A 26,948-nucleotide genomic window follows, 5' to 3' on the forward strand; every position below is an offset into this window, starting at 1 on the left:
TCACCCCATCACAACCTCTCCCCCCTCATAGTAAGTGAGCACGCCATTAGGTCTACACAGGCCTCTGGCCTGCTCACTTTAGTCCACTTTGCTCCACTGTTTATAGTTCCTTGTACAGTGGCAGGGGTTGCAATAATCATGAGCACTTGTCCATAAATTCCCAGGTCCTGGCTTTATGGTCATACCAGGCTTTTTGACTGGACTGGGCCGTTCGCTGATGTTCATTAGCCAAGGTAATAGCTGGGCGAGACAGTCTCTGAACTCTAGAACGTAGGGAATGATGGGCGTTCCATTATCTGCAATATCTCCCTACAATTGTTCTTTCAGAAGAAGGAGAGGCCCACGGACCTTCTGCTCCCACAAAATGACTTTGCGACTCCCCAATGTCATTTCCAAGGAGGATATCTGCAGGAAGTCCTCCCATAACTCCAATCCAACACAGTTTTTCTCCAAAACCGAAATCCAAACGTACCAAAGCTCTCTGTATATATTTGCGGACACCCCCCCGCCAGGACAATGCGAATTCCCGTGCCCTGGTGAATTGCCTCGGGTCGAACCACACGGGGGTCAGCAATAGTCAGGAATGCCCCCGTGTCTCTAAATCCCGACACTTTGTATCCATCAATTAAGACATCCTGCAGGTGGCAATGGCGTTGCTCTGTATTTCTGATGGACAAAGGCTGGAGTCCGTTCACTCCAGGAGGGGTATCTATGGTGCCGTGGTCAGTGGTCCACTCTGGTGGGGGTGGTGGTAGCTCTTCCTCAGGCGGGATGGAGTGTACAGGACGCACTGGACGAGGTGGGGCTCCCTCCAAATCCTTGAGGGACAGCCAGACTGCAAATGTCCAGATTGCCCACACCCGTAACATCTCCTCTCTGTGATACCCCCAGGTCGTGGCCGGAACTGTTGGGGCCCAGGATTGTGAGCTGTGATTGTCTTCGGCCTGCGGCTGGGTGGAGGGGCAGATATAATCGGAGGGGCACGGGGCGCAGTCGAAGGCCGTGGTTCATTGTCCAGAAGCCTCCTCCATTGCGGTCGGATAGTAAGGGCTTCATCGGCCAGGGCTGCAGCTCTATCCACGGTGCACGGTGTGCGCTCCCGGACCCATTCCCGTACCTCTGCAGGGCACTTGGCAAGAAATTGTTCTATAAGGAACGCCTGTATAACATCTTCCACAGTAAATGCGTTTTCTGATTCCAGCCATCTCCGACGTGCCTGGGACATCTTATGTGCATACATCCTAAACGATCCCCCCGTAGTGCATGGGAGGCCTCAGAACTTGGCCCTATATGAGTCTGGGGTGATAGCATGGTAATCCAGGATAGTCTGCTTTACAGTGTTATAATCCTGATTCCGCTGTGAGTCAATGGTTCAGTAACCAGGCGGTATACCGTTCAGGAGTCCCACTAACAAACTCATCCAGCCAGAGTGGGGCACCTCCAAAACAGCACACTGCTGCTCAAAGTCCTTGAAGAACCCCTCCACTTCTCCGGAAGCCTCATCAAATGGCTTAAACTCTGTCCGGGTGATCCGTACAGGCTCCCGGATCATTGGGTTTACATTCCACATTGTGTTACTCCCTCTTTCAAGCTCCATTGCTTCTTGTCTCCGTTGTGCCCGGCGGGCAGCCTCTTCCTTGTACTCCTGAGAGACGCCTGGGCCCAGAACCGCCATCTCTTCTTCGTACCACACCACCCACTGGCTTTTTGGGGTGGGGGTCCTCATCTCCAGTGCTCGTCCTTCAGACATATGGGAGGAGGTGGCCGGGCTAGCACCCACCAGTAGATCGATTAAGGCCTCTTTATTCAGTCCCTGGTAGTTCAGGCCCAAGTCTCTGGCTCTCTCCTGTAAACTGGATACAGTCCAACTTCTGTACTCACTCTGTGTGTGGTTCTCCATTAGGTTACGCTCTGTTGATCCCGCTGCTTGCCACCAGTTGTCACAGGATCCTTCTCCGATACCACACAGTCAATGGAGCCAGCGAAGAGTGAACAATTCCAAGACCTTTATTTAGGCAAAACACGAAAGGTCCATATATACGATCCATCACACAAAGGATAAAATATTCCAGAACACGAATGCATTTCAGTAACAGGATAAAAGTCCAACAATCCAGCACAGAGGATAACAGTCCATATTCCCTTCTTTCTCTCTGATATGCTCTTCACATTATGGTTCCACGTCAGACTGATCTCTGGGTCTCACCTCCCTGATATTTACAAGTCTCCCCCCTCATTCACAGGCCAGGAGGGGGGGAAGGTCTTAGAGGCTCATTGTTTCAACAAGCTAGGTCAACATGTCATTAGCATACAATACAGAACTGTGGGGAGAATATCAGATGGCAAATAACAACTCATCCTACAAGATACAGTAACACCATGATAATCAGTAAAATAGAAATATACAGAAAAATTATACATAGCATATCACCCCATCACAGGCGGTGTTATGTGATCACTGTATGGCGGTGTTATGTGATCACTGTATGGCGGTGTTATGTGATCACTGTATGGCGGTGTTATGTGATCACTGTATGGTGGCTTTATGTGATCAATATATGGCGGTTTTATGTGAACACTTATATGGTGGCTTTACAGAGTCAAATCGCCATATGGTGTTCTAATGATACTGCTATATAGTAACCCAAAATGCCACCACACTGTGCTAAAAAAATACCAAAAAACATACCATGCACAATTAATATCAATTCTCTGACCAAGTAAAACAGATATACCAGTGTTGTGCAATTTATATAAGGATTTGTGATGGTCTCAAGTGCCAGAAGCCCCAGGTCCTTGGATCACCACCTCCAGCAGGGGACATCCTGTGTGATTGCAAAGTTCATGTGTCCAAAAGCCCAATGACCGGACCTTCATTTCACTGCAGCTTTGCCTCACCCCATATTATCCAAGTGTTCATTATAACAAGTCCCGAATCAGCAAAATAGACACAGTTGGAGTAGGGATTGTGGGAATGGTGTTGGGCATGTATCTGCTGACCCCTGTACACCGTTTACCTGCCAACACACATAGACCCTGCATCTGACGATCCTGTAGATTGTGTATCTGACAAACCCGTATGCCCTTTATCTACTGACCACTGTAGACCTTGTATCTACCAACACCCATAGACCCTCTACCTGCTGACCCCTGTAGACCCTGTATCCACAAACCTTGTATCTGCTGATACCAATAGACCCTTCTTCTGCTGATCCTATAGACCCTACAGTGCCTTGCAAAAGTATTCAGCCCAATGGAACTTTTCAGCCTTTTCCCACATATCGTGCTTCAAACATAAAGATACCAAATGTAAATTTTTGGTGAAGAATCAACAACAAGTGGAACACAATTGTGAAGCTGAACGAAATTGGTTATTTTAAATTTTTGTGGAAATTAAAAAACTGAAAAGTGGGGCGTGCAATATTATTCAGCCCCTTTACTTTCAGTGCAGAAGTTCATTGTGGATCTCTGAATGATCCAATGTTGTCCTAAATGCCTAATGATGATAAATATAATCCACCTGTGTGTAATGAAGTCTCCATATAAATGCACCTGCTCTGTGATAGACTCAGGGTTCTGTGTGAGGCACAGAGAGCATCATGAAGACCAGTGGCGTAACTACAAAGTTATGGGCCCCGGTGCGAACTTCCAAATGGGCCCCCCCCTACCCCCGCATCCCCCCTACCCCCCCCCCCCACCTTCCCCTAGATACGCCTCGGACTGTTGCAGGAATCTCCTGCACTGCAACATGGTGTTGGGTGCCAGCACAGCCCGTACAGTGGTATATCCAGCACAGCCCGCACAGTGGTATATCCAGCACAGCCCGCACAGTGGTATATCCAGCACAGCCCGCACAGTGGTATATCCAGCACAGCCCGCACAGTGGTATATCCAGCACAGCCCGCACAGTGGTATATACAGCACAGCCCGCACAGTGGTATATCCAGCACAGCCCGCACAGGGGTATATACAGCACAGGGGTATATACAGCACAGCCCGCACAGGGGTATATACCGCACAGCCAGCACAGGGGTATATACAGCACAGCCCGCACAGGGGTATATACCGCACAGCCAGCACAGGGGTATATACCGCACAGCCAGCACAGGGGTATATACCGCACAGCCAGCACAGGGGTATATACCGCACAGCCAGCACAGGGGTATATACCGCACAGCCAGCACAGGGGTATATACCGCACAGCCAGCACAGGGGTATATAGAGCACAGCCAGCACAGGGGTATATAGAGCACAGCCCGCACAGTGGTATATACCGCACAGCCAGCACAGGGGTATATACCGCACAGCCAGCACAGGGGTATATACCGCACAGCCAGCACAGGGGTATATACAGCACAGCCAGCACAGGGGTATATACCGCACAGCCCACATCACATCTCATCTCCCCCCCCGATAATGGCCCCACAGTCCGGTTAAAAAGAAAAAAAAAAACTCTCCTCACCTTTCCTTTTGCCCGCGCTGCTCCTGGCAGCTGAAGTCTGCCCAGGACACTGCAGGTGCGCGATGATATGACGTCATCGCGCACCCGCAGTGTACTGTCAGAGGCAGAGCGGGGAATGATGGGAGAGGGGGCGTCAGCAGACGCTCTCTCCTCCATCATTGCATTGAACTATACCGGTGTCATAGACGCCGGTATAGTTAAATGCGGCGGCGGCGGCACTGGGGGGGGTTCCGGGGGAGGAACAGTGCAGCAGCCCACTACTGGCATCGGCTCTTCTGGCATTTGCCAGAAGTGCTCGATGGCCAGCCCGGCCCCGGCCCTGCTCAGACCTGCCGGCCCGGGGCCCCTGACCTGCGGGGCCCGGTCGCAATGGCGACCGCTGCGACCGCGGTAGTTACACCCCTGATGAAGACCAAGGAACACAACAGGCAGGTCCGTGATACTGTTGTGGAGAAGTTTAAAGCCAGATTTGGATACAAAATGATTTCCAAAACTTTAAACATCCCAAGGAGCACTGTGCAAGCGATCATACTGAAATGGAAGGAGCATAATACCACTGCAAATCTACGAAGACCCGTCCGTCCCTCTAAACTTTCATCTCAAACAAGGAGAAGACTGATCAGAGATGCAGCCAAGAGGCCCATGATCACTGTGGATGAACTGCAGAGATCTACAGCTGAGGTGGGACAGTCTGTCCATAGGACAACAATCAGTCGTACACTGCACAAATCTGGCCTTTATGGAAGAGTGGCAAGAAGAAAGCCATTTCTCAAAGATGTCCATAAAAAGTGTTGTTTAAAGTTTGCAAGAAGCCACCTGGGAGACACCAAACATGTGGAAGAAGGTGCTCTGGTCAGATGAGACCAAAATCGAACTTTTTGGCAACAATGCCAAACGATATGTTTGGCATAAAGGCAACACAGCTCATCACCCTGAACACACCATCCCCACTGTCAAGCATGGGGGTGGCAGCATCATGGTTTGGGCCTGCTTTTCTTCAGCAGGGACAGGGAAGATGGTTAAAATTGATGGGAAGATGGATGGAGCCAAATAAAGGACCATTCTTGAAGAAAACCTGTTGGAGTCTGCAAAAGACCTGAGACTGGGACGGAGATTTGTCTTCCAACAAGACAATGATCCCAAACACAAAGCAAAATCTACAATGGAATGGTTCACAAACGTATCCAGGTGTTAGAATGGCCAAGTCAGAGTCCAGACCTCAATCCAATCGAGAATCTGTGGAAAGAGCTGAAACCTGCTGTTCACAAACGATCTCCATCAAACCTCACTGAGCTCGAGCTATTTGCCAAGGAAGAACGGGCGAGAATTTCAGTCTCTCCATGTACAAAACTGATAGAGACATACCCCAAGAGACTTGTAATCGCAGCAAAAGGTGGAGCAACAAAGTATTAAGTTACAGGGGCCGAATAATATTGCACGCCCCACATTTCAGTTTTTGAATTTCCACAAAAATGTAAAATAACCAATACATTTCGTTCAACTTCAAAATTGTGTTCCACTTGTTGTTGATTCTTCACCCAAAATTTTCATTTGGTATCTTTATGTTTTGAAGCATGATATGTGGGAAAAGGTGGAAAAGTTCCAGGGGGCCGAATACTTTCACAAGGCACTTTATATCTGAAGACCCCCTTAGGCCCTCTATCTGCTGACCCCTGTAGACCGTGTATCTGCCAACACCCATAGACCCTGCACCTGCTGATCCCTGGAGACCCTGTGTCTGCTGACCCCTTTTAGTCCCTTTATCTGCCGACACCCATTGACTTTGTATCTGCTGACCCCTATAGACCGGGTATGTGATGATCACTGTAGACACTGTAGTTTGTGTATCTGCTGACCCCTATAGACCCTGTATCTGCCGGCCCGTAGATCCTGTATGGGCTGATCCCTGTAGACCCTGTAGATTGTGTATTTGCTGACCCCTATAGACCCTGTATCTGCAAGGCCCATGGACCCTGTATGTGATGACTACTGTAGACTATGTAGATTGTGTATCTGCTGACCCCTATAGACTGTTTATTTGCCAGCCCATAAACCCTGTATGTGTCCACTGTAGACCCTGTATCTGCTGACTCCTATAGACCCTGTATCTACTGGCCCATAGACCCTGTATATGACCACTGTAGACCCTGTAGATTGTGTATCTGCTGACCCCAATAGACCCTGTATCTGCTGACCCCAATAGACCCTGTATCTGCTGACTCTTATAGACCCTGTATCTGCTGGCCCATAGACCCTGTATTTGATTACCCCTGTAGATTGTGTATCTACTGACCCCTATAGACCCTGTATCTGCCGGCCTGTGGACCCTACGTGTGATGACCCCTGTAGACCATGTAGATTGTGTATCTGCTGACCCCTATAGACCCTGTATCTGCCGGCCCGTGGTCCCTGCATGTAATGACTCCTGTAGACCCTGTAGGTTGTGGATCTGCTGACCCCTATAGACCATGTATCTGCTGGCCCGTAGACCCTGTATGTGATGACCCTTGTAGACCCTGGATATTGTATATCTGCTGACCCCTATAGACCCTGTATCTGCCGGCCCGTGGTCCCTGCATGTAATGACTCCTGTAGACCCTGTAGGTTGTGGATCTGCTGACCCCTATACACCATGTATCTGCTGGCCCGTAGACCCTGTATGTGATGACCCTTGTAGATCCTGGATATTGTATATCTGCTGACCCCTATAGACCCTGTATCTGCCGGCCCATAGACCCTGTATGTGATGACCCCTGTAGACCCTGTAGATTGTGTATCTGATGACCCCTGTAGATTGTGCATCTGCTGACCCCTATAGACCCTGTATGTGATGACCACTGTAGACCCTGTATCTGCTGGCTCATAGACCCTTTATGTGATGACCCCTGTAGACCCTGTAGATTGTGTATCTGCTGATCCCTGAAGACCATGTAGCTGCCGACCTCCGTAGACCATGTATCCGCTGACCTGTAGATCTGTCTCTGTGTTTCCATATTTCTGTCTTTCTTACTTTTGTGTCTCTGCTTCTTCTCTGCCTCTCTTTCCTCCAGGTTCTTCTGAAAATCTTCAGACTCTGTCCGGCCAGGTCCAGTCTCGATCCCACCGGGTCCTACCTGTTGTGAAGGAAGAAGATGAGATGATCCTTCAGGGAAATCAGTGACAGCTTCTTCTCTTCTGCTTAGACTTCTCATGAACTTTCTCAGTGTTTTTCTATCCTTGAATCTTTCATCTGGAGACATTGTAGATAAAATATGAGCCTTCTCCATCAAGGGGACAGCAACGCTGACCTGCTGGATGTGATAGGGCTTGTCTCCGTCTGTGGATGCTGAGTGTAATATTGGCTTCTGTCTCCTGGTTATTCTCACGTCCATAGATGTCTCAACCACGGCGGCCATCGCCGTGCCACATGAGGTTGGGCTTCTCTTCATGGCACATAATCCGGTCCAGGTCCTCCCATTTCCTGATGTCTCTGGTCACTGCCATCAGTCTGAAGTACGGCCTGCAGAAGGGAAGCGCAGGTCTTGTGTACAGCCCCAGTTCTTAAAGGGTTGTTCATGACATGGATATTGATGACCTGCCCTAGTGATTGGTCACTAGTATCTGATCTGTGGGGACTGATGCCCAGCACTTCCACCAATCAGCTGCTTGTGAACAGAGCACCAATAGCTCAGCTCCACACACTGAGTAGTGGTCGTTCTCGGTACTGCAGCTCAGCTCCACACACTGAGTAGTGGTCGTTCTCGGTACTGCAGCTCAGCTCCACACACTGAGTAGTGGTCGTTCTCGGTACTGCAGCTCAGCTCCACACACTGAGTAGTGGTCGTTCTCGGTACTGCAGCTCAGCCCCGTACACCGTGTAGTGGTCGTTCTCGGTACTGCAGCTCAGCTCCACACACTGAGTAGTGGTCGTTCTCGGTACTGCAGCTCAGCCCCGTACACTGTGTAGTGGTCGTTCTCGGTACTGCAGCTCAGCTCCACACACTGAGTAGTGGTCGTTCTCGGTACTGCAGCTCAGCCCCGTACACTGTGTAGTGGCCGTTCTCGGTACTGCAGCTCAGCCCCGTACACTGAGTAGTGGCCGTTCTCGGTACTGCAGCTCAGCCCCGTACACTGTGTAGTGGCTGTTCTCGGTACTGCAGCTCAGCCCCGTACACTGTGTAGTGGTCGTTCTCGGTACTGCAGCTCAGCTCCACACACTGTGTAGTGGTCGTTCTCGGTACTGCAGCTCAGCTCCACACACTGAGTAGTGGTCGTTCTCGGTACTGCAGCTCAGCTCCACACACTGAGTAGTGGTCGTTCTCGGTACTGCAGCTCAGCCCCGTACACTGTGTAGTGGTCGTTCTCGGTACTGCAGCTCAGCTCCACACACTGAGTAGTGGTCGTTCTCGGTACTGCAGCTCAGCTCCACACACTGAGTAGTGGTCGTTCTCGGTACTGCAGCTCAGCTCCACACACTGAGTAGTGGTCGTTCTCGGTACTGCAGCTCGACTCCTATTGAAGAGAATGTTGTGCAGTACTAAGACCGGCCACTTCACAGTGTATGGCGCTGTTCTGGCTCTCCTCACCATGTACTTCTATCCATAGCTGATCAGCCAGGCTGCATTCACACACAAGCTGACCCATTTTGTCCTTAGGTGTCATCCTACTTGCATCAGTTTTGTTCTCACACCTTTTTGACTGAAGATGATATAGATTGTCAGGACTTTTTTGATACATTGATTAAGAGTCTTTGGATCAGTTTGAAGCGGATCAAACTATGCAGGAAATGTGGAGTGCAAAGTCTGCGTCTTCCCAGGTTCACCCGAGTCTCACAGATCCCCATAGACTTTAATGGTCGAGTCTGATCCCCAAACCCTGATGAGAATATGGAGAAGTTCTGCGTCTCACGGGCCGGAGACCCGGACACTGATGTGTGAGCGGCTCAATAGGACCCTGTGGTTCCGCGTATAGTCCGAGAAACAACGGACGCACTCAGATGTGTGACATGGATGTGGGAATGTACTAAAGGGGGCGGGTGTCGGACCCTCTCCGATCTGTAGATGACCCATCCTAAGGATAGTCATCACTATAGAAGTCCTGCAAAAAGCTGTCACTCATCCCATTAAGGTCAGCATGGTCAGAAATGGCTGATAACAGAAAGTAATAGACTGTACTCTCCTGTCCTACAGTCACCTCCCCCAGTAATGGCTGATAACAGGGAGTCATATATTGTAGGTCTTTTATTAAATAAAAAATACTTCACGTGACACTAACTATGATACATCTATATATATAATTGTCTAAGGGGTACTTCCGTCTTTCTGTCGGCAACTTCCGTCATGGAAATCCTGCGTCGCTGATTGGTCTCGCCAGCTGCCTGTTCTGGCTGCCGCGACCTATCAGTGACGGGCACAGTCCGATTAGTCCCTCCCTACTCCCCTGCAGTCAGTGCCCGGTGCCCGCTCCATACTCCCCTCCGGTCACCGCTCACACAGGGTTAATGCCAGCGGTAACGAACCGCGTTATGCCGCGGGTAATCGCTGCTATTAACCCTGTGTGTCCCCAACTTTTTACTATTGATGATGCCTATGCAGCATCAATAGTAAAAAGATGTAATGTTAAAAATAATTTAAAAAAAACAAAAACCTGCTATTCTCACCTTCCGTCGTCCGATGATGCGCACGCGAGACCGCTAAGTCATCTGGGTAATTTCGCAATGCATCCTGGGAACGGAAGATGGCGGCAGCCGTGCGCGCATCTCCAGAGCTTCGCTGGATCCCGGCGGGTGAGTATAGAACTATTTTTTATTTTAATTATTTTTTTTTAACACGGATATGGTGCCCACACTGCTAAATACTGCGTGGGCTGTGTGATATACTGCGTGGCTGCTATATACTATATGGGCAGTATGACATACTACGTGCCCTGTGTTAGATACTGCGTGGGCTGTGTTATATACTGCGTGGCTGCTATACACTGCGTGGGCTGTGTTATATACTGCGTGGCCACTGTTATATACTGCGTGGCCTGTATTAACGCATCGGGTATTCTACAATATGTATGTATGTATGTATATAGCAGCCACATAGTAAATAGCACAGGCCACGTACTATTTGTCTGCTATATAGTACATGGCTCCTATATACTACGTGGCCTGTGCTATATACTATGTGGCTGCTATATACATACATACATATTCTAGAATACCCGATGCGTTAGAATTGGGCCACTATCTAGTTACAAATAAAACACAACAGAACAAAACATAAGAACAAAGCTCCAATCAGACGACAACAAATGACAAAAATCACAAAGAAATCAGAAATGAAACCAAAATGGAGAAAGTTCATGACCTACAAATCAGGGACAAGAAAGAAAAAATCCAATAAAATAAAACAAAACTAAAAAACAACAAATAAAATACTCATAACTTACATGAATACTCCCGTAAAATTATAAATAATAAATAGTATAAAATCATGTAAGACCCCCGGCCCAGCTTCATTCATACTACTATATACAACCCCAACTACATTCACACCGTCCTATATACAATATTATATACAATATATACACTATAAACACATTATACTAAACCAAACACTATACAACACCGCAAACACAACAAAACCTTACTGGTCCCACTGCCTCACCTTACAGCCACCCCCTTACACCACCACATTCACCCCACAACTAACCTAAATACAATACAGTGTACAAATTTTTTTTTTCAATTTATTATTATTTTTTTCTTTTTCCATTATTATTATTATTTTCTTTTAATTAAATATATATATATATAAACACATATCTACTCTAACTATCCCGCCACCCCTGATCCAGCTCTGGCCACAAAGTTCAGGAATTATCCGAGCTAGGATCAGGCCCCAAAGTTTTTCCCCAGGCGGGGCCTGGGCCAGGCCAGATCAGTCTCTTGTCACTGCCGTTGAACCCCCCAATCCCCCCACCCAACCTAACTAAGACCCTCTATTATACACACTATATACAATATATACATAAACCAACATCACAGAACACAACCTACATACTCACCACCCGAGGCTCAAGTTCGATGCCTGCAAACCTTCTATTCAGGGAACAGAAATACAAAACAAAAATCTAGGGTGTAAAGACATCAGCCCACCACCAGGATATAGGAGCGCTAACGGACTAAGGCACCCCGAAGGAGAAACCCCTCCAGAGATAGGCCGCCCTCCGGGCACCCAGTCTTTCGCACTCCAGAGAACGCACCTTCACCAGGGCACCTAGGATGCTGCTACCAACTTCATCTACACGGAGAATTTTACTCTGCATCGAAACTAAAACTCGTGCGTTCCACGTGAAGTACCTGACCACTGCGCTGACTAAGAATAAAGTGGCTCGGTCCCTTCTCCCGAGGTCTCTGAACGCTCCATAAGCCCACTCGGCATAGGACAGAGTGGCCAGCCGCGGCCAACCAATGGAAGCGCCCACCCTGTTGTACACCTGTATTAAAGGGACAATGAAGCAGGAAGTGCTCCATGCTTTCCAGCATGGTAGCACAAGCCTCACGGGGACAATTCCTGTCCACGGAGCTCCTGTGCTTCAAATTGTCCCTCACATACAACTTACCTTGGAAGCAGCGCCAAGTCAAGTCCCAATACTTGGGGATCCTGCTAGAATTTAACAAACTTAACCCAACCTCTAGATCCCGACTCGGGCAGTCCTTGAGGACAAATGGTTTTTGAAAATGGGAAAGCAAGACCCGCATGTCGAGGAGTTTCCTCGGGAGGGACCTCACCTCCCACATTCCCAGACCCCACCGACACATCATTTTCAGAACCGGGGTAACATAAGTCGGGAGATGCCCGTGCGGTGTGCGAAGATCCTTCAATCTTCGAAACCATCCCTTGCAGGAGAATACCCACGGAGGAGCCCTCTCTTTCCAGAGGTTTGCCAATTTAACTTTCAAAAAGGTGTTCATTAGGAACACCACGGGGTTTACCATATTCAACCCCCCTAGTCTCCTCGAGTGGTAAGTGACCTCCCGTTTGACTAGGTTTAGTCTATTCCCCAATAACATCTGGAAGACTGTAAACTCGTGTCCAGAGAGGCTCTGGCAAGACACAGATGCTGCCCAGGTAGATTAGCAAGGGGAGCAGGAAAGCTTTGCATAGGTCAACCCTGTCCCTCAGGGTCAAAGACCAACCTTTCCATTGGTCCACTCTTTGGGCGACACCTTTGATTCTGCCTTCCCAGTTTTTCGTGGGGTAATCACCCTGGCCAAATTCGATGCCTAGGACTTTCGCATGTTCTTGGGGTTCGGGGAGGGTGTCCGGAAGATCAAACGCGGGATCCCCGCCTCCCAGCCAGAGACACTCACACTTGTCCTGGTTAACCTTGGACCTGGATGCCTCCGAGTAGCTCTCTACTTCTGACATCACCACTATCACCTCCTCTTGTGAAGAAACAAAGACGGTGATGTCATCCGCGTAGGCCACTACCCTCAAGATAGCCTCCGGCGCCACCCCGCCCATCCTCACCCCCGCCAATGGTCCACAATCGACCCTTCTGAGGAAGGGATCGATTGCAAACGCGTAAAACAAAGGGCTGAGAGGGCAGCCCTGGCGGACACCAGATCCTACCCCGAAAGGTTGTCCAATCCACCCGTTTACCAGAGGGAAAGTCTCAGCCCCTGCGTGCAAGGTCTTAAGCCAGTCCACAAACCCTCCAGGCAGACCATACCTCAAAAGAGTGGACCAGAGGTACTCGTAGTCGACCCGATCAAAGGCTTTTGCCTGATCCAGGGTCAGCAAGAACCCCTTCCAAAGGCCCGCCCTGCCCCGTTCCACGGCCTCTCGGACACCCAGAACAGCACTGAAAGTGCTACGGCCAGGAACGCAACAGTGCTGGGCCTCCGAGAGGAGCCGCGGTGCAAACTTCACCTGCCTGTTGAAGAGTATCTTAGCCAAAACCTTCCTGTCCACATTGAGAAGTGCTATGGGACGCCAATTCTCAATGCGAGAGGGATCCTTACCCTTTGACAAAATGATCAAAGCCGACCTTAATGATCTCGGCAGAGTGCCAGAGGAGAAACACTCATTAAACACCTGCGTCAAGAGGGGGACCAAGGAGTCCCTAAAGGTCCTAAAGAACTCAGATGCTAAGCCATCCGGACCTGGCAATCTTTTGGGCCGGAGCACATCGATCGCCAATCTCATTTCCTCTTCTTTGATCGCTTCTGCCAAACCGCCCAGCGAGAGGTCAGCCCCTGGCTCAGGAACAGCTTCAGCCAGGAAAGCCGACATCCTGTCACAATCCAGTTCCTTCCTTCCCAAGAGGTGCGAGTAGTATGAACTGACGACCTCCAAGGTCCCTGATCTGGACCTTCTCAGGGATCCCGTACTGTCCATCAGCCCCGTCGTCATTATCTTACTATTCACTGACATCTTGCAGCTTCTGTAAGGGTCGGGCGAGTAGTACTTCCCGTAGCCCCTCACAAAAACTAAAGATGCGTGCCTATCGTACTGACACCTCATTAGCAAGGATTTCACACTGGAGATCGCCTCGCGGCTACCCCCAGTCGAGACAAGATGCTCGAGTTTCCTCCTCAGGTTCTGATACAGGCGATCCCTGTTCAGGCTTCTGAGGTTCGAGAGTTGCCGGAACAATCTCGCCACCCGATGTTTGAACATCTCCCACCACTCAGACTTAGTGTTACTTAGGCCCAGCAGCGGTACCTGGCTCTGAAGAAATTCCTCAAAGGACCATCTTACAGCTTCTTCCTCAAGGAGTGACAGCTTCCAATAACCTCTTCCCATCCGAGGAGTCTCTGTAACGCTCAGAGAAAACATAATCAAACAGTGATCGGAGAACTCCACAACCGACAACGGCGAGTAGACGGCCCCCTCCTTCAAATAAAACCCGTCTAACCTAGACCTGCACTGACTACCTCTAAAAAAGGTGAACCCCGCGTGGCCTGTGTTGTGCCGGATGTGGACATCCACCAGGCGTGCCTCACTTACTATCCTATTTAGCACATTGCAATCGTAAGCCAGCCGGTCTCCGGAACCTCCTCTATCACAGGGTCTCATGACGTTGTTGAAATCCCCTCCAAAGACCACCTGCCGACTCAAAAATAAGAAAGGTTTTATCTTCATGAAGAGACACTTGCGGTCCCACTTGGACTCAGGACCGTAGATGTTAATGAGCCGAAGCTCCTGTCCCCCAATGGAGACATCTAGGATCAAGCATCTCCCCATTTCTAACTCGATCAATCGTCTGCATTCAACCGCTGCGGTCTTAAAAAGGACCGCCACCCCACTATACGGCTTGGCCGCAAGAGACCAGTAGGAGGGCCCGTGCCTCCACTCCCGCCTTGCTTTATGCATGGTTGATAGGTCGGTCAACCTGGTCTCCTGCAAAAACAAAATGTCGGCGTCCAGTTGGCCGAGAAAATGAAAGGCCGTGTACCTTGCCGCTTCTGACTTTATGTTGGCAACATTAATGGTTGCCAGCGTCAACGGGGTGGGTGCCGCCATCATGATTGATTGAATTAGATAGCCTTTTTCTTCCCACCCCCAACAGTTTCACCCTCTTCCTCTGACAATGATGAGTTTTTAGTGCGCTTAAGACAAACAGACTCATCCATTCTCTCCTTACATACACTCTGGCCCTTGTCTGGTGGTCCTGAGGTAGTCCCCCCCCAGAAGGCTTTGTATTTGTCCCCTGAGAAGAAGACCCAGCGACCTCCTGAGCCCCAACAACCTTGTCCGCAACCTCCGGCCCCGGGTCCCCATCGCCCCCCTCTGGAGGGGAGTCCTGGAGGGCCCGGAACCGGTTAGAGAGATCCACCAGAGGGGGGGCGGCTGGACCTTCCAATGGCACCTGGATCAGGGCTACGGAGTCAGAGGGGTCGCACTCCGAGGAGGAGGCTCGAGGCCCGGACCCCCTCTTATCCTTAGTTGTTTTCCTGTTACCCTTTTTCTTTTGCTGTGACCACTCTCCCTCTCCCTCATCCAGACTGTCACCGGATGAAGGTTCCTGGGCAGACATGGCGTCCTTTTGCTCCTCCCTTTCAAGTCTCTTGACTTCCTCGCTCAATTCGCTGTCTTTAGGATCCTCAGCTGCAAGTGAAGCACCGGGGTCAGAGTTTAGGGTCATTACTCCCTGCCCCCTGTTCCCACGGCGCTGCTGCTGCCGCCTGATATTGGATGGCGGCAGCCTGCTCCTCACCGGTTCCCTGCCTCCTCCGCCTCTGCTGGTCCCTTCACCGGCGAGATTAGTCCCGGCTTTCGCCTGTCCCGCACTCGCCGCTTTCAGGACCGCATTGGCAAAGGAACGCGGACAGCGACTGAACGGGTGACCGAGGTCACCACACAAGTTACACCTAATCCTGCCACAGGTAGCAGCGAGATGGCCGAGGTCCCCACACAGTGCGCATTTCTGGGTGGTACACTGCGCACTGAAGTGTGTGGGGCTGCCGCACCTGTGACAGACCTTAGGCTGCCCCCGGTAGAAAATCAAGATCCTGTCCAAGCTGCTGCTCTCTGTCCCCCGCCGGCACAGACCGGGGAACAGAAGCCTGGGAAGCCATGCCGGCCTCCCAGGAAGCCTGCCTCTCCCTGGGGAGAAGAGAGGCCGACTCTGGGCCTCCTGCTGGAAGTGCTGGAGCTCACAAGACAGGTGCTGCTCCTAGCAGGGTGTGACTGATTGTGGGCACCGGTCCTACAGTCTCCTCCCCAGTAATGGCTGATAACAGGGAATAATAGATGTAATAGTTCTCGTTGTGCTTCTGGCCACTGATGCTGTGACCCGTCTGGTAGGAGAATAATAAGGCAATGTAGATGGAGGGAACGCGCCAAGGTTAATGGAAGAGGCCAATGTAATTATCAGAAGATGATCCTTATTCTCGTTTTTATCTATTTTCCATCTCGATAATTGAATGAATTCATTAAAATCTGGAGAATTCGTAAAACCCCCCAAACTGGGAGGGGGTGATGTGACCTGCATTAAACCATGTCTGGCCTGAGCTGTTACAATGTATCTAGATGTAGCAACTTCCCGCATATTCGATACATTGTGTCGCCATCTGGAACCTTCTGAAATAATAAAAATGGGTCTTTGGAGAAAAGCCAAGAATCTTTCACCTTTTTCCTGGTGTCTGATAATGGTGAGTGTGTGCTGCCGCTCCGGGTATCCCCTGTAACAAGCCCCGGGTAAAAATAAACCTGTTTTTAACATTTATTTCATTTCTTTTGGCTGCGGCCGCTGAGGAATAAATAGTAGAATTGGACAGAAGTGAAGCGATCGCCATCAGCCAAAGTCAACGCTGCAAAATATGATGACTATTTATGCCATAAAAAAGGAAGAGGATTTGAATGCGCTTAGTCACAAGTGTTATAGGAGATTTATTGTGACCGAAGTCAGAAATCAGCCCCAGCCGCGGAAATATGGAAGCGCGGAAAGTTCTGGAGTAATGGCATTAACCAGGAGATGGACGGGAAGTCCTGAAGGTTACAGAAAGCTAATTATACTGCAAAATCAGAAATAATTAGTAAGGAAAAGATTATTAACCCTTAGATAGATATGTTGTTCAATTGGGGTCCGTGCACAAGATTCACCAGATTTCACTGGAATAGAAGTCATCACCCCTGCCTGACAGATCACCTTCCTACTAGACTTGGTCCTGCTTCCAATGTCGTCTGTCCCTGGTATCAGCCGCAGTTATTAGCCTGTACAGATAAGACCCTGCACTTCTCCAAGATGATCCTTGAGCACCAGGTTTCTAGGACGGTAGTGATGGCCATAGCTTTCTGCCGTCATCCTGCTGACTCGGATGATTGGACGCTGGACATTTACTACCAGAAACGAAGGTTTTGGGAAGTTTCGAAGTTTCAGTGATATAGGCCCTCTGTAGTGAGAGGTGTACCCCAGGGGGCACGGCACATCTCTAGGGGTACTATGTCCTACTGGTCGTATGTAGCACAGTGACTGATCATAGACTTTGATGTACCTACATGGGGATAGGGCGATCTTTGCTCAGAAACTCTGGGAAAGGCTTGCCAAGAAAAATAGTGCTAATGGGGTAGACCGAACTGAGTCAGAACTATTGGCGTAATCAGGACTATTGGGGTAGATAGGGCTGAGTCAGGACTATTGGGGTAGACAGAACGGAGTCAGGACTATTGAGGTAGTCAGGACTATTTGGATGGACAGGACTGAGTCAGGACCATTGGGGTAGACAAGACTATTGGGGTAGATAAGACTGAGTCAGGACTATTGGGGTAGACAGGACTGAGTCAGGAGTATTGATGTAGTTAGGAATATTGGAGTAGACAGGACTGAGTCAGGACTATTGGGGTAGACAGAATTGAGGACTATTGGGGTAGACAGAACTGAGTCAGGACTATTGAGGTAGGTAGGACTATTTGGATGAACAGGACTGAGCCAGGACCATTGGGGTACACAGGACTATTGGGGTAGATAGAACTGAGTCAGGACTTTTGGGGTAGTATGAACTATTGGGGTATACTATACTATTGGGGTAGACAGGACTGAGTCAGGAGTATTGGGGTAGTTGGGAATATTGGGGTGGACAGGACTGAGTCAGAACTATTGGGGTAGATGTGACTGAGGCAGGACTATTGGGGTAGTAAGGACTAATGGGGCAGACAGGACTGAGTTAGGACTATTGGGTTAGACCGGACTGAATCAGGACTTTTGGGGTATACAAGACTGAGGCAGGACTATTGGGGTAGACAGGACTATTGGGGTGGACAGGACTGAGTCCGAACTATTTGGGTAGATGGGACTGAGTCAGGATTCTTGGGGTAGGCGGGACTGAGGCAGGACTATGTGGGTAGTAAGGACTAATGGGGCAGACAGGACTGAGTCAGGACTATTGAGGTAGTCAGGACTATTGAGGTAGACAGGACTATTGGGGTAAACAGAACTGAGTCTGGACTTTTCAGGTGGACAGGACTATTGGGGCAGTCAGGACGGAGTCGGCATCGGGCAGGCTGATGCCGCTGCATCCGGAGGAATGTCTGAGCCCATAGAGACCTATTTTAAGCGTCCTCACAATTCTTCAGTAATGACCTCCTGACTTAATCCAAACCCCAGTTTTCTTCCACTTCTGAAGAGACCCACAGTTCCAGGCGTCATGACCACTTGTTAGTCACTGATTAACCTGCGCTTATTTAGTTATTAGAAACCATTAAAAGGTCTTTCCCATCGTGTCCACAGGAGGCGATCATGTGCTGATTGCTGCGACTCCCCCCAGTCCTGAGAACGGGGCCCCTGAAATGCACATTACAAAGCAGCCGCACAGTCCCATAAAGAATTACAGAGCCCCGTTCTCGGGGTCAGTGGGGTCTCCGCAATCAGTAAGTCCTCATAATCTAAATGAAAGGTCCCATAAAAGAGAGGAGTCTGGGCAAAGGCTCGATGGGACCTTGCTCTTGGAGGTTGTTCCACCGCCGTCCGCTCCATAGGTCCTAGCTGATTCTCTTTTCTCAGTACAGTTAGGACCCTTGGGACTTCTTCCCTTTTTGCTGTAGAGAGGGATTCTGGCGGGGGTCACATACTGGAGACTCCTCAGCACAGACCGACCCTTCTTTGTAGATCCTTTTTTCTGCATTGTTGGATGAGTTCTGAGATTTTTTTTTATCCAGGATCCATCTTCGTTGTATTTTCTTTACCATTTTTATGGATCATTATCTATTTTGGAGGCATTTTTGTATTTATTTTGGATGTTTTTGCACCTTGATGAGATGTATTTGGTCTCCATTGTGGATGTAGTTTTGCTTTTCTCTGATGTTCTGGTGAATTTGCTATTTTTTTTATTGCTCTTATTTTTCTCTCGCTGACCCGTGTGCATTGGAATTTTTGCTTTTGCGCCAAGATTTATTTAATTAGTTTGAAGAAAAATGAGCAAATGTCAAACTGAAAATAATTCCAATGGTGGAAGTCATCTTGTTGTTTGTTTTTGACAGTAATGCAACCCAGGGAGGGAAATGTCGGATTAATCAGCTTTTTTAGGGACCTAGAATGTATGATGTGCCACTGACATGATGTGGAGATATGAGGGTCAGTGGGTGTTCTCGTCCACTGGCCCTGCTGACTTTAGACAGACCAAATGGACCAAGGCTCATCCCCCTGAACGAATGCTCTCCTTTCCCATGGGCAGAATACTATATTGTAGCACAGTCCCAGCAGATACACAAGATGGTGCAATTTACAGTCTCTCCCTTCCACTGTCTCGCCGGCATAAGAGCAGCTACAACTTCAGGGCTTCCAGGGTCAACTACCCCATCAGTGGCTCCCCGCTTTTGGTGGGCACACACAAAGAGGACAAGGTTAGGAAGTTGAGAGTCCATTGTGGTACGTGGTCAGGTGACCTAATTGTTCCAACCTGGATTCTCCAAATGTCTCCATGGGTTCAGTGATTGTCAGTGGAGCAGGCCTGTGTCCCTCCAGCTAGGGCTGTGGCCCTTTAAGCTGACTTCCTTTAGAGTGTCTTAAATCTATATCCCTCCATTTGGAGCCGTGTTTTCCTGGCTGCTGTTCTATAGAGTCTCTTTGAACAGAGACAGATCTCCCTTTAATAATTCACAACTGTCCTTCAGGCCATCATCCACAGGTCTGCATACTTTGTCCTTCAATGTTTGCAGGTCAATAGGCTACATGGACTGATATAATGTGTAATCAACATATTAGTAAACATCTATTGTTCAATGCCCCTGCATACCTGTCTTCCAAGGATAGCAACACAATAATGAATTCAAGAGTCAACGTTTAGGCTCATATGAACAATGGCCTATGTCTCTTGACCCACTGAAGAAAAATTCCTCTGGCCTAATTTAGATTAATTGTTGTGTCGTCATATTCCTCCCTCATCTTAATTAGCCAGACCTGATAGGCTTCCGATGTTCTTACTCCACTTGTCAGGAACAGTCCAAATGCATTTCTTTCAGCACACACAAGAATGTAAGAAGTTTTACCTTCATGGGATTGAAACTTTGTATCATTCAGTTAAAGCATATTCCATGTCTTCCTTGTGAATAAACGTCACAATCCCCATTCCATCCTTGTGCACATCAGCATAGCAGACATCTTCAGCTTTTCTCATATGATCTTTCAGATCCTGCCAACTTCCTGATGGGGGAAGCCCGGAGTAGAGAACTCTGTATTCAGTTTGCCGAGATGGGGGTTTGTCCCTCTTACGTGGTCCTCCAGATCTTCCTCCTGGTCCCCAGATTGACCTGGGATACTCCACACATAACCGACGAGAACTAAACTTGTATCCATTAAGTCTAAACACGGTGTCCTCCACATCCCATGGATCCTGGAAGCTGATAAAGGCGAGAGGTGTTGCACCGCCTCCCCTGTGATTCTTCATATCAATGGTACAGATCCTCCCATATCGATGGAACAACTTTTCCAGACTGTTCTCCCATATATTGCCCACATACATGTGCCGATTCCCCAATCGTTGATCCCCAGCCCAGGAGATGTCCAGTTGGCAGCCTGGTAAATGATGTTCTGGGGGACCATATCCGGGCTGATCATAGTGATGGAAGACCCAGTAATCCGAGGTCCCTGGGTTTTGATTTCACTGACCTTGACCAGCTGGTTGTGGCAATGGAGGTTGACTGGTATAGGGTAGTCAATCTGCCATATAGTGTGGATAGGGTATATCACTTCATCCGCTGCTGTTTTATGCTGGGGGTAGTGTCCCTCAGACTCTGATAGCACTTCTTGGCAGACGTTGACCGGCTGGGCCGACAGACAGGCTGCAGGCTGGGGGCCCCGGCCCTGTAGGCAATCTTTGGTCATGTGTCCAAGGTGACGCTGTGAGTTGGGCAAATCACAGGTCCTATTTGTAAACCATTGTCCTGGTGGGGTTTCCGCTGGGTAGTGGGATAGTCCTGCTTGAATGGCTGGTGGCTGCTTGGATCATTGGGTGAGGGGTCTCCTGGGATCGTTGGGCATATAGGATCTCCAGGGGGGTCGATTGACCAACAAGTTTACAGAAAATCGGGCTGCCTGCCCTAGGGTGTCAGGCTTCCGGTCGGCTACTCACTTGTATTTTTGGGGGCATTTTCTCTATTGGTTGTTCAAGCACTATCATGTACTGGAGGGCACCAGTAGAGTGGGTAGCCTGACCATTGAGCCAGCGGTTGCAGTGCCTTCGGAGTTGATTGTCTCTCCAGGGGACCTCCTATGTAATATTTGGCAAAGTCCGGAACTTGGTGTGATATCTCTTGAGAGTGATGGTTATTAGGACCAACAGGGTGTCCTTAATAATCCAATAGTTCAGTTTGTCCTGAGGCCCAAGCGACCGGACAGAATCCTGTGACCGGCCAATCATACTAGTCCATAGGTATTTTGCCCAATCAGCTTTGGGCACCTGGTGCATCATCCAGGGTCTCAAAGCTTTTAAGATGTTCATCAACCTTTGTGTTGGGCTCATTAAAAACTGGCATGTGTCTGTAGCGAAGATGATTTCCTTGGTGGTGGGGCATCGTTGTAGTAGGGTCCGATGCTGATGGTAGGGCTGCTGGAACACGCAAAACCGATTCTATACCACAAGCTCTCTCCTCGCTTGAGACTTTAGGTCCCAATGCGATCAACAATTCCTGGATACAGACTGCTGTGGACTGGGTACTTGATTTGAGACTACAACTGGATCCTGAATTTGGCAAGCAGTTTAATTCCTCTGGGTCCACCTCAGTGGAGTTTTTATCATCCTCCACGACATTCTGGGTATCCCAACTGACCAATTCCTGTATCAAGTCTGACTAAGTGTCGTTAGTCCGGTATTCGATCCCTGGAAGCTGGCACCTCCCCTGTAGTCTCTGTTTCTTCTTGCTTCTGTATATCCCTTCTGGTCCTCCCAAGGCCGAGATGGCCTATGCCTCTTGAACCACCGAAGAAAAATACATCTGGCCTAATTAAGATTAAATGCTGTGTCGTCACACAGGGTAGGGTGCATAGGTACATTATAATAGGGCAATCTACATGGTCTGAAACAAAACAGAACAGGAGCTCAGCTCCAGGGGAGCTCCCTCTGCTTTTTTTGTGATGTGCTTCAGCTGGCTGCGTCATGATGTCATCGCGTAAGTAGCGGCAAGTAGGCGCTGGCTACTAGAGGTGGAGCTGATCATGTGATGTTATGGGATACACCGGGTGCTGGAGAGGACTCCGCTCTCTGAACTGCCCAGGGTCCTGAGTACTCTTAATCCGCCCCTGGTAGGGGGTAAAGAATCATGGGCACAGGGAAGGGTGGTGTTTCCGTAGCCTTAGGGGCATGAGACTGAGTTTTCTTATTATTCATTTGACTTTAACCCCTTCCCGACATGTGACGGTATAGTACGTCACATGTCAGGTCCCCTGCTTTGATGCAGGGCTCCGGCGTTGAGCGCACATCAAAGTCGCGACATGTCAGCTGTTTTTTACAGCTGACGTGCGCGCAATAGCGGCGGGTGAAATTGCGATCACCCGCCGCTATTAACTAGTTAAATGCCGCTGTCAAACGCAGACAGCGGCATTTAACTACCGCATCCGGCCGTGCGGCCGGATATGAGCGCATCGCCGACCCCCGTCACATGATCGGGGGTCGGCGATGCTTGTACATTGTAACCATAGAGGTCCTGGAGACCTCTATGGTTACTGATCGCCGGTGGCTGTGAGCGCCACCCTGTGGTTGGCGCTCACAGCACACCTGCATTTTAGCTACATAACAGCGATCTGATGATCGCTGTTATGTAGCAGAGCCGATCGTGCTGTGCCAGCTTCTAGCCTTCCATGGAGGCTATAGAAGCATGGTAAAAGTTAAAAAAAAAAGTTAAAAAAAATGTGAAAAAAATAAAAAAAAATATAAAAGTTTAAATCACCCCCCTTTCGCCCCAATCAAAATAAATCAATAAAAAAAAAACCCAACCTACACATATCTGGTATCGCCGCGTTCAGAATCGCCCGTTCTATCAATAAAAAAAAAGCATTAACCTGATCGCTAAACGGCGTAATGAGAAAAAAATCGAAACGCCAGATTTACGTTTTTTTGGTCACCACGACATTGCATTAAAATGCAATAACGGGCGATCAAAAGAACGTATCTGCACCAAAATGCTATCATTAAAAATGCCAGCTCGGCACGCAAAAAATAAGCCCTCACCTGACCCCAGATCACGAAAAATGGAGACGCTACGAGTATCGGAAAATGGCGCAATTTTGTTTTGTTTTGTTTTTTGCAAAGTTTGGAATTTTTTTTCACCACTTAGGTGAAAAATAACCTAGTCATGTTAGGTGTCTATGAACTCGTACTGACCTGGAGAATCATAATGGCAGGTCAGTTTTAGCATTTAGTGAACCTAGCAAAATAGGCAAGCAAAAAACAAGTGTGGGATTGCACTTTTTTTGCAATTTCACTGCACTTGGAATTTTTTTCCCGTTTTCTAGTACACGACATGGTAAAACCAATGATGTCGTTCAAAAGTACAACTCGTCCCGCAAAAAATAAGCCCTCACATGGCCAAATTGACGGAAAAATAAAAAAGTTATGGCTCTGGGAAGGAGGGGAGCGAAAAACGGAAAAACGGAAAAAGCTCCGGGGGTGAAGGGGTTAACATTGGACTTTACCTGACGTGCAGCCCCTTATACAGGTGTAGACCCTGACGACCCATGATGGCCAGAGATCCGGTAATGCAGCCGTACAGGGACTATATGCTACCAATTGTCTTACCATATAAAAGAGACTTATGCACAATATGATCACAGCATGACCAGAAGGGCCGGTTGCCCCAAGCAGCCACCATAACCAGACCCCTAACTGTTGTCACACAGGACATGCAGCAAACGGACTAGCTCGGAAATCCTCTCCACAGTATGTGGTGCTAATACTGAGGTATGGATGGCGGAATTATAGGTAATTCTAGCGCTATTATATGACACTATGGAGCGGTGATAATTGTGTACTATAGGGGTGCTGTGTGCTTTATGTATGACACGTAGGCATCATGTAGCAGTATCATTTGTATAACACTGTTATGTGAGCTCTCTAGTAATGTGCTCTCTGTATAACACTGTTATGTGAGCACTCTAGTAATGTGCTCTCTGTATAACACTATTATGTGAGCACTCTAGTAATGTGCTCTCTGTATAACACTGTTATGTGAGCTCTCTAGTAATGTGCTCTCTGTATAACACTGTTATGTGAGCACTCTAGTAATGTGCTCTCTGTATAACACTATTATGTGAGCTCTCTAGTAATGTGCCCTCTGTATAACACTATTATGTGAGCTCTCTAGTAATGTGCTCTCTGTATAACACTATTATGTGAGCACTCTAGTAATGTGCTCTCTGTATAACACTGTTATGTGAGCTCTCTAGTAATGTGCTCTCTGTATAACACTGTTATGTGAGCACTCTAGTAATGTGCTCTCTGTATAACACTATTATGTGAGCTCTCTAGTAATGTGGTCTCTGTATACCACTATTATGTGAGCTCTCTAGTAATGTGGTCTCTGTATAACACTATTATGTGAGCTCTCTAGTAATGTGCTCTCTGTATAACACTGTTATGTGAGCACTCTAGTAATGTGCTCTCTGTATAACACTATTATGTGAGCTCTCTAGTAATGTGGTCTCTGTATACCACTATTATGTGAGCACTCTAGTAATGTGGTCTCTGTATAACACTGTTATGTGAGCTCTCTAGTAATGTGCTCTCTGTATAACACTATTATGTGAGCTCTCTAGTAATGTGCTCTCTGTATAACACTATTATGTGAGCACTCTAGTAATGTGCTCTCTGTATAACACTGTTATGCGAGCTCTCTAGTAATGTGCTCTCTGTATAACACTATTATGTGAGCTCTCTAGTAATGTGCTCTCTGTATAACACTATTATGTGAGCTCTCTAGTAATGTGCTCTCTGTATAACACTATTATGTGAGCACTCTAGTAATGTGCTCTCTGTATAACACTGTTATGCGAGCTCTCTAGTAATGTGCTCTCTGTATAACACTATTATGTGAGCACTCTAGTAATGTGCTCTCTGTATAACACTCTTATGTGAGCACTCTAGTAATGTGCTCTCTGTATAACACTATTATGTGAGCACTCTAGTAATGTGCTCTCTGTATAACACTGTTATGCGAGCTCTCTAGTAATGTGCTCTCTGTATAACACTATTATGTGAGCACTCTAGTAATGTGCTCTCTGTATAACACTCTTATGTGAGCACTCTAGTAATGTGCTCTCTGTATAACACTGTTATGCGAGCTCTCTAGTAATGTGCTCTCTGTATAACACTGTTATGTGAGCACTCTAGTAATGTGCTCTCTGTATAACACTCTTATGTGAGCACTCTAGTAATGTGCTCTCTGTATACCACTATTATGTGAGCACTCTAGTAATGCGCTCTCTGTATAACACTATTATGTGAGCACTCTAGTAATGTGCTCTCTGTATAACACTATTATGTGAGCACTCTAGTAATGCGCTCTCTGTATAACACTATTATGTGAGCACTCTAGTAATGTGCTCTCTGTATAACACTCTTATGTGAGCACTCTAGTAATGTGCTCTCTGTATAACACTGTTATGCGAGCTCTCTAGTAATGTGCTCTCTGTATAACACTGTTATGTGAGCACTCTAGTAATGTGCTCTCTGTATAACACTATTATGTGAGCACTCTAGTAATGTGCTCTCTGTATAACACTCTTATGTGAGCACTCTAGTAATGTGCTCTCTGTATAACACTGTTATGCGAGCTCTCTAGTAATGTGCTCTCTGTATAACACTTATGTGAGCACTCTAGTAATGTGCTCTCTGTATAACACTGTTATGCGAGCTCTCTAGTAATGTGCTCTCTGTATAACACTGTTATGTGAGCACTCTAGTAATGTGCTCTCTGTATAACACTATTATGTGAGCACTCTAGTAATGTGCTCTCTGTATAACACTCTTATGTGAGCACTCTAGTAATGTGCTCTCTGTATAACACTGTTATGCGAGCTCTCTAGTAATGTGCTCTCTGTATAACACTTATGTGAGCACTCTAGTAATGCGCTCTCTGTATAACACTATTATGTGAGCTCTCTAGTAATGTGCTCTCTGTATAACACTATTATGTGAGCATTCTAGTAATGTGCTCTCTGTATAACACTGTTATGTGAGCACTCTAGTAATGTGCTCTCTGTATAACACTATTATGTGACCACTCTAGTAATGTGCCCTCTGTATAACACTGTTATGTGAGCACTCTAGTAATGTACTCTCTGTATAACACTGTTATGTGAGCACTCTAGTAATGTGCTCTCTGTATAACACTGTTATGTGAGCACTCTAGTAATGTGCTCTCTGTATAACACTATTATGTGAGCACTCTAGTAATGTGCTTTCTGTATAACACTGTTATGTGAGCACTCTAGTAATGTGCTCTCTGTATAACACTATTATGTGAGCACTCTAGTAATGCGCTCTCTGTATAACACTGTTATGTGAGCACTCTAGTAATGT

General features: G+C 48.0%; 1 protein-coding gene and 1 pseudogene across 3 annotated transcripts in view; one reads left to right on the forward strand and one right to left on the reverse strand.

Annotated features, from left to right (window-relative positions):
- The window catches only part of TMIE (transmembrane inner ear), a 112,711-nt gene that overhangs the window by 68,746 nt on the left and 17,017 nt on the right, over window positions 1–26,948 (forward strand). Inside the window, exon 4 of one of the 3 annotated variants that reach the window (XM_077271758.1) lies at window positions 7,513–8,472. The exons of the other annotated variants lie outside the window; for them this stretch is intronic. Coding sequence (XP_077127873.1) covers window positions 7,513–7,622 — 110 coding nt within the window. The 3' untranslated portion in view covers window positions 7,623–8,472. Of the gene's footprint in view, window positions 1–7,512; window positions 8,473–26,948 lie in introns of those variants that run through there. 3 annotated transcript variants of the gene reach the window in all.
- On the reverse strand, window positions 20,279–20,897 carry LOC143782050 (serine/arginine-rich splicing factor 9 pseudogene; annotated as a pseudogene).

The sequence above is a fragment of the Ranitomeya variabilis genome, chromosome 6 (genome assembly GCF_051348905.1).
Source record: "Ranitomeya variabilis isolate aRanVar5 chromosome 6, aRanVar5.hap1, whole genome shotgun sequence".
In the NCBI taxonomy this organism is placed as follows: Eukaryota; Metazoa; Chordata; class Amphibia; order Anura; family Dendrobatidae; genus Ranitomeya; species Ranitomeya variabilis.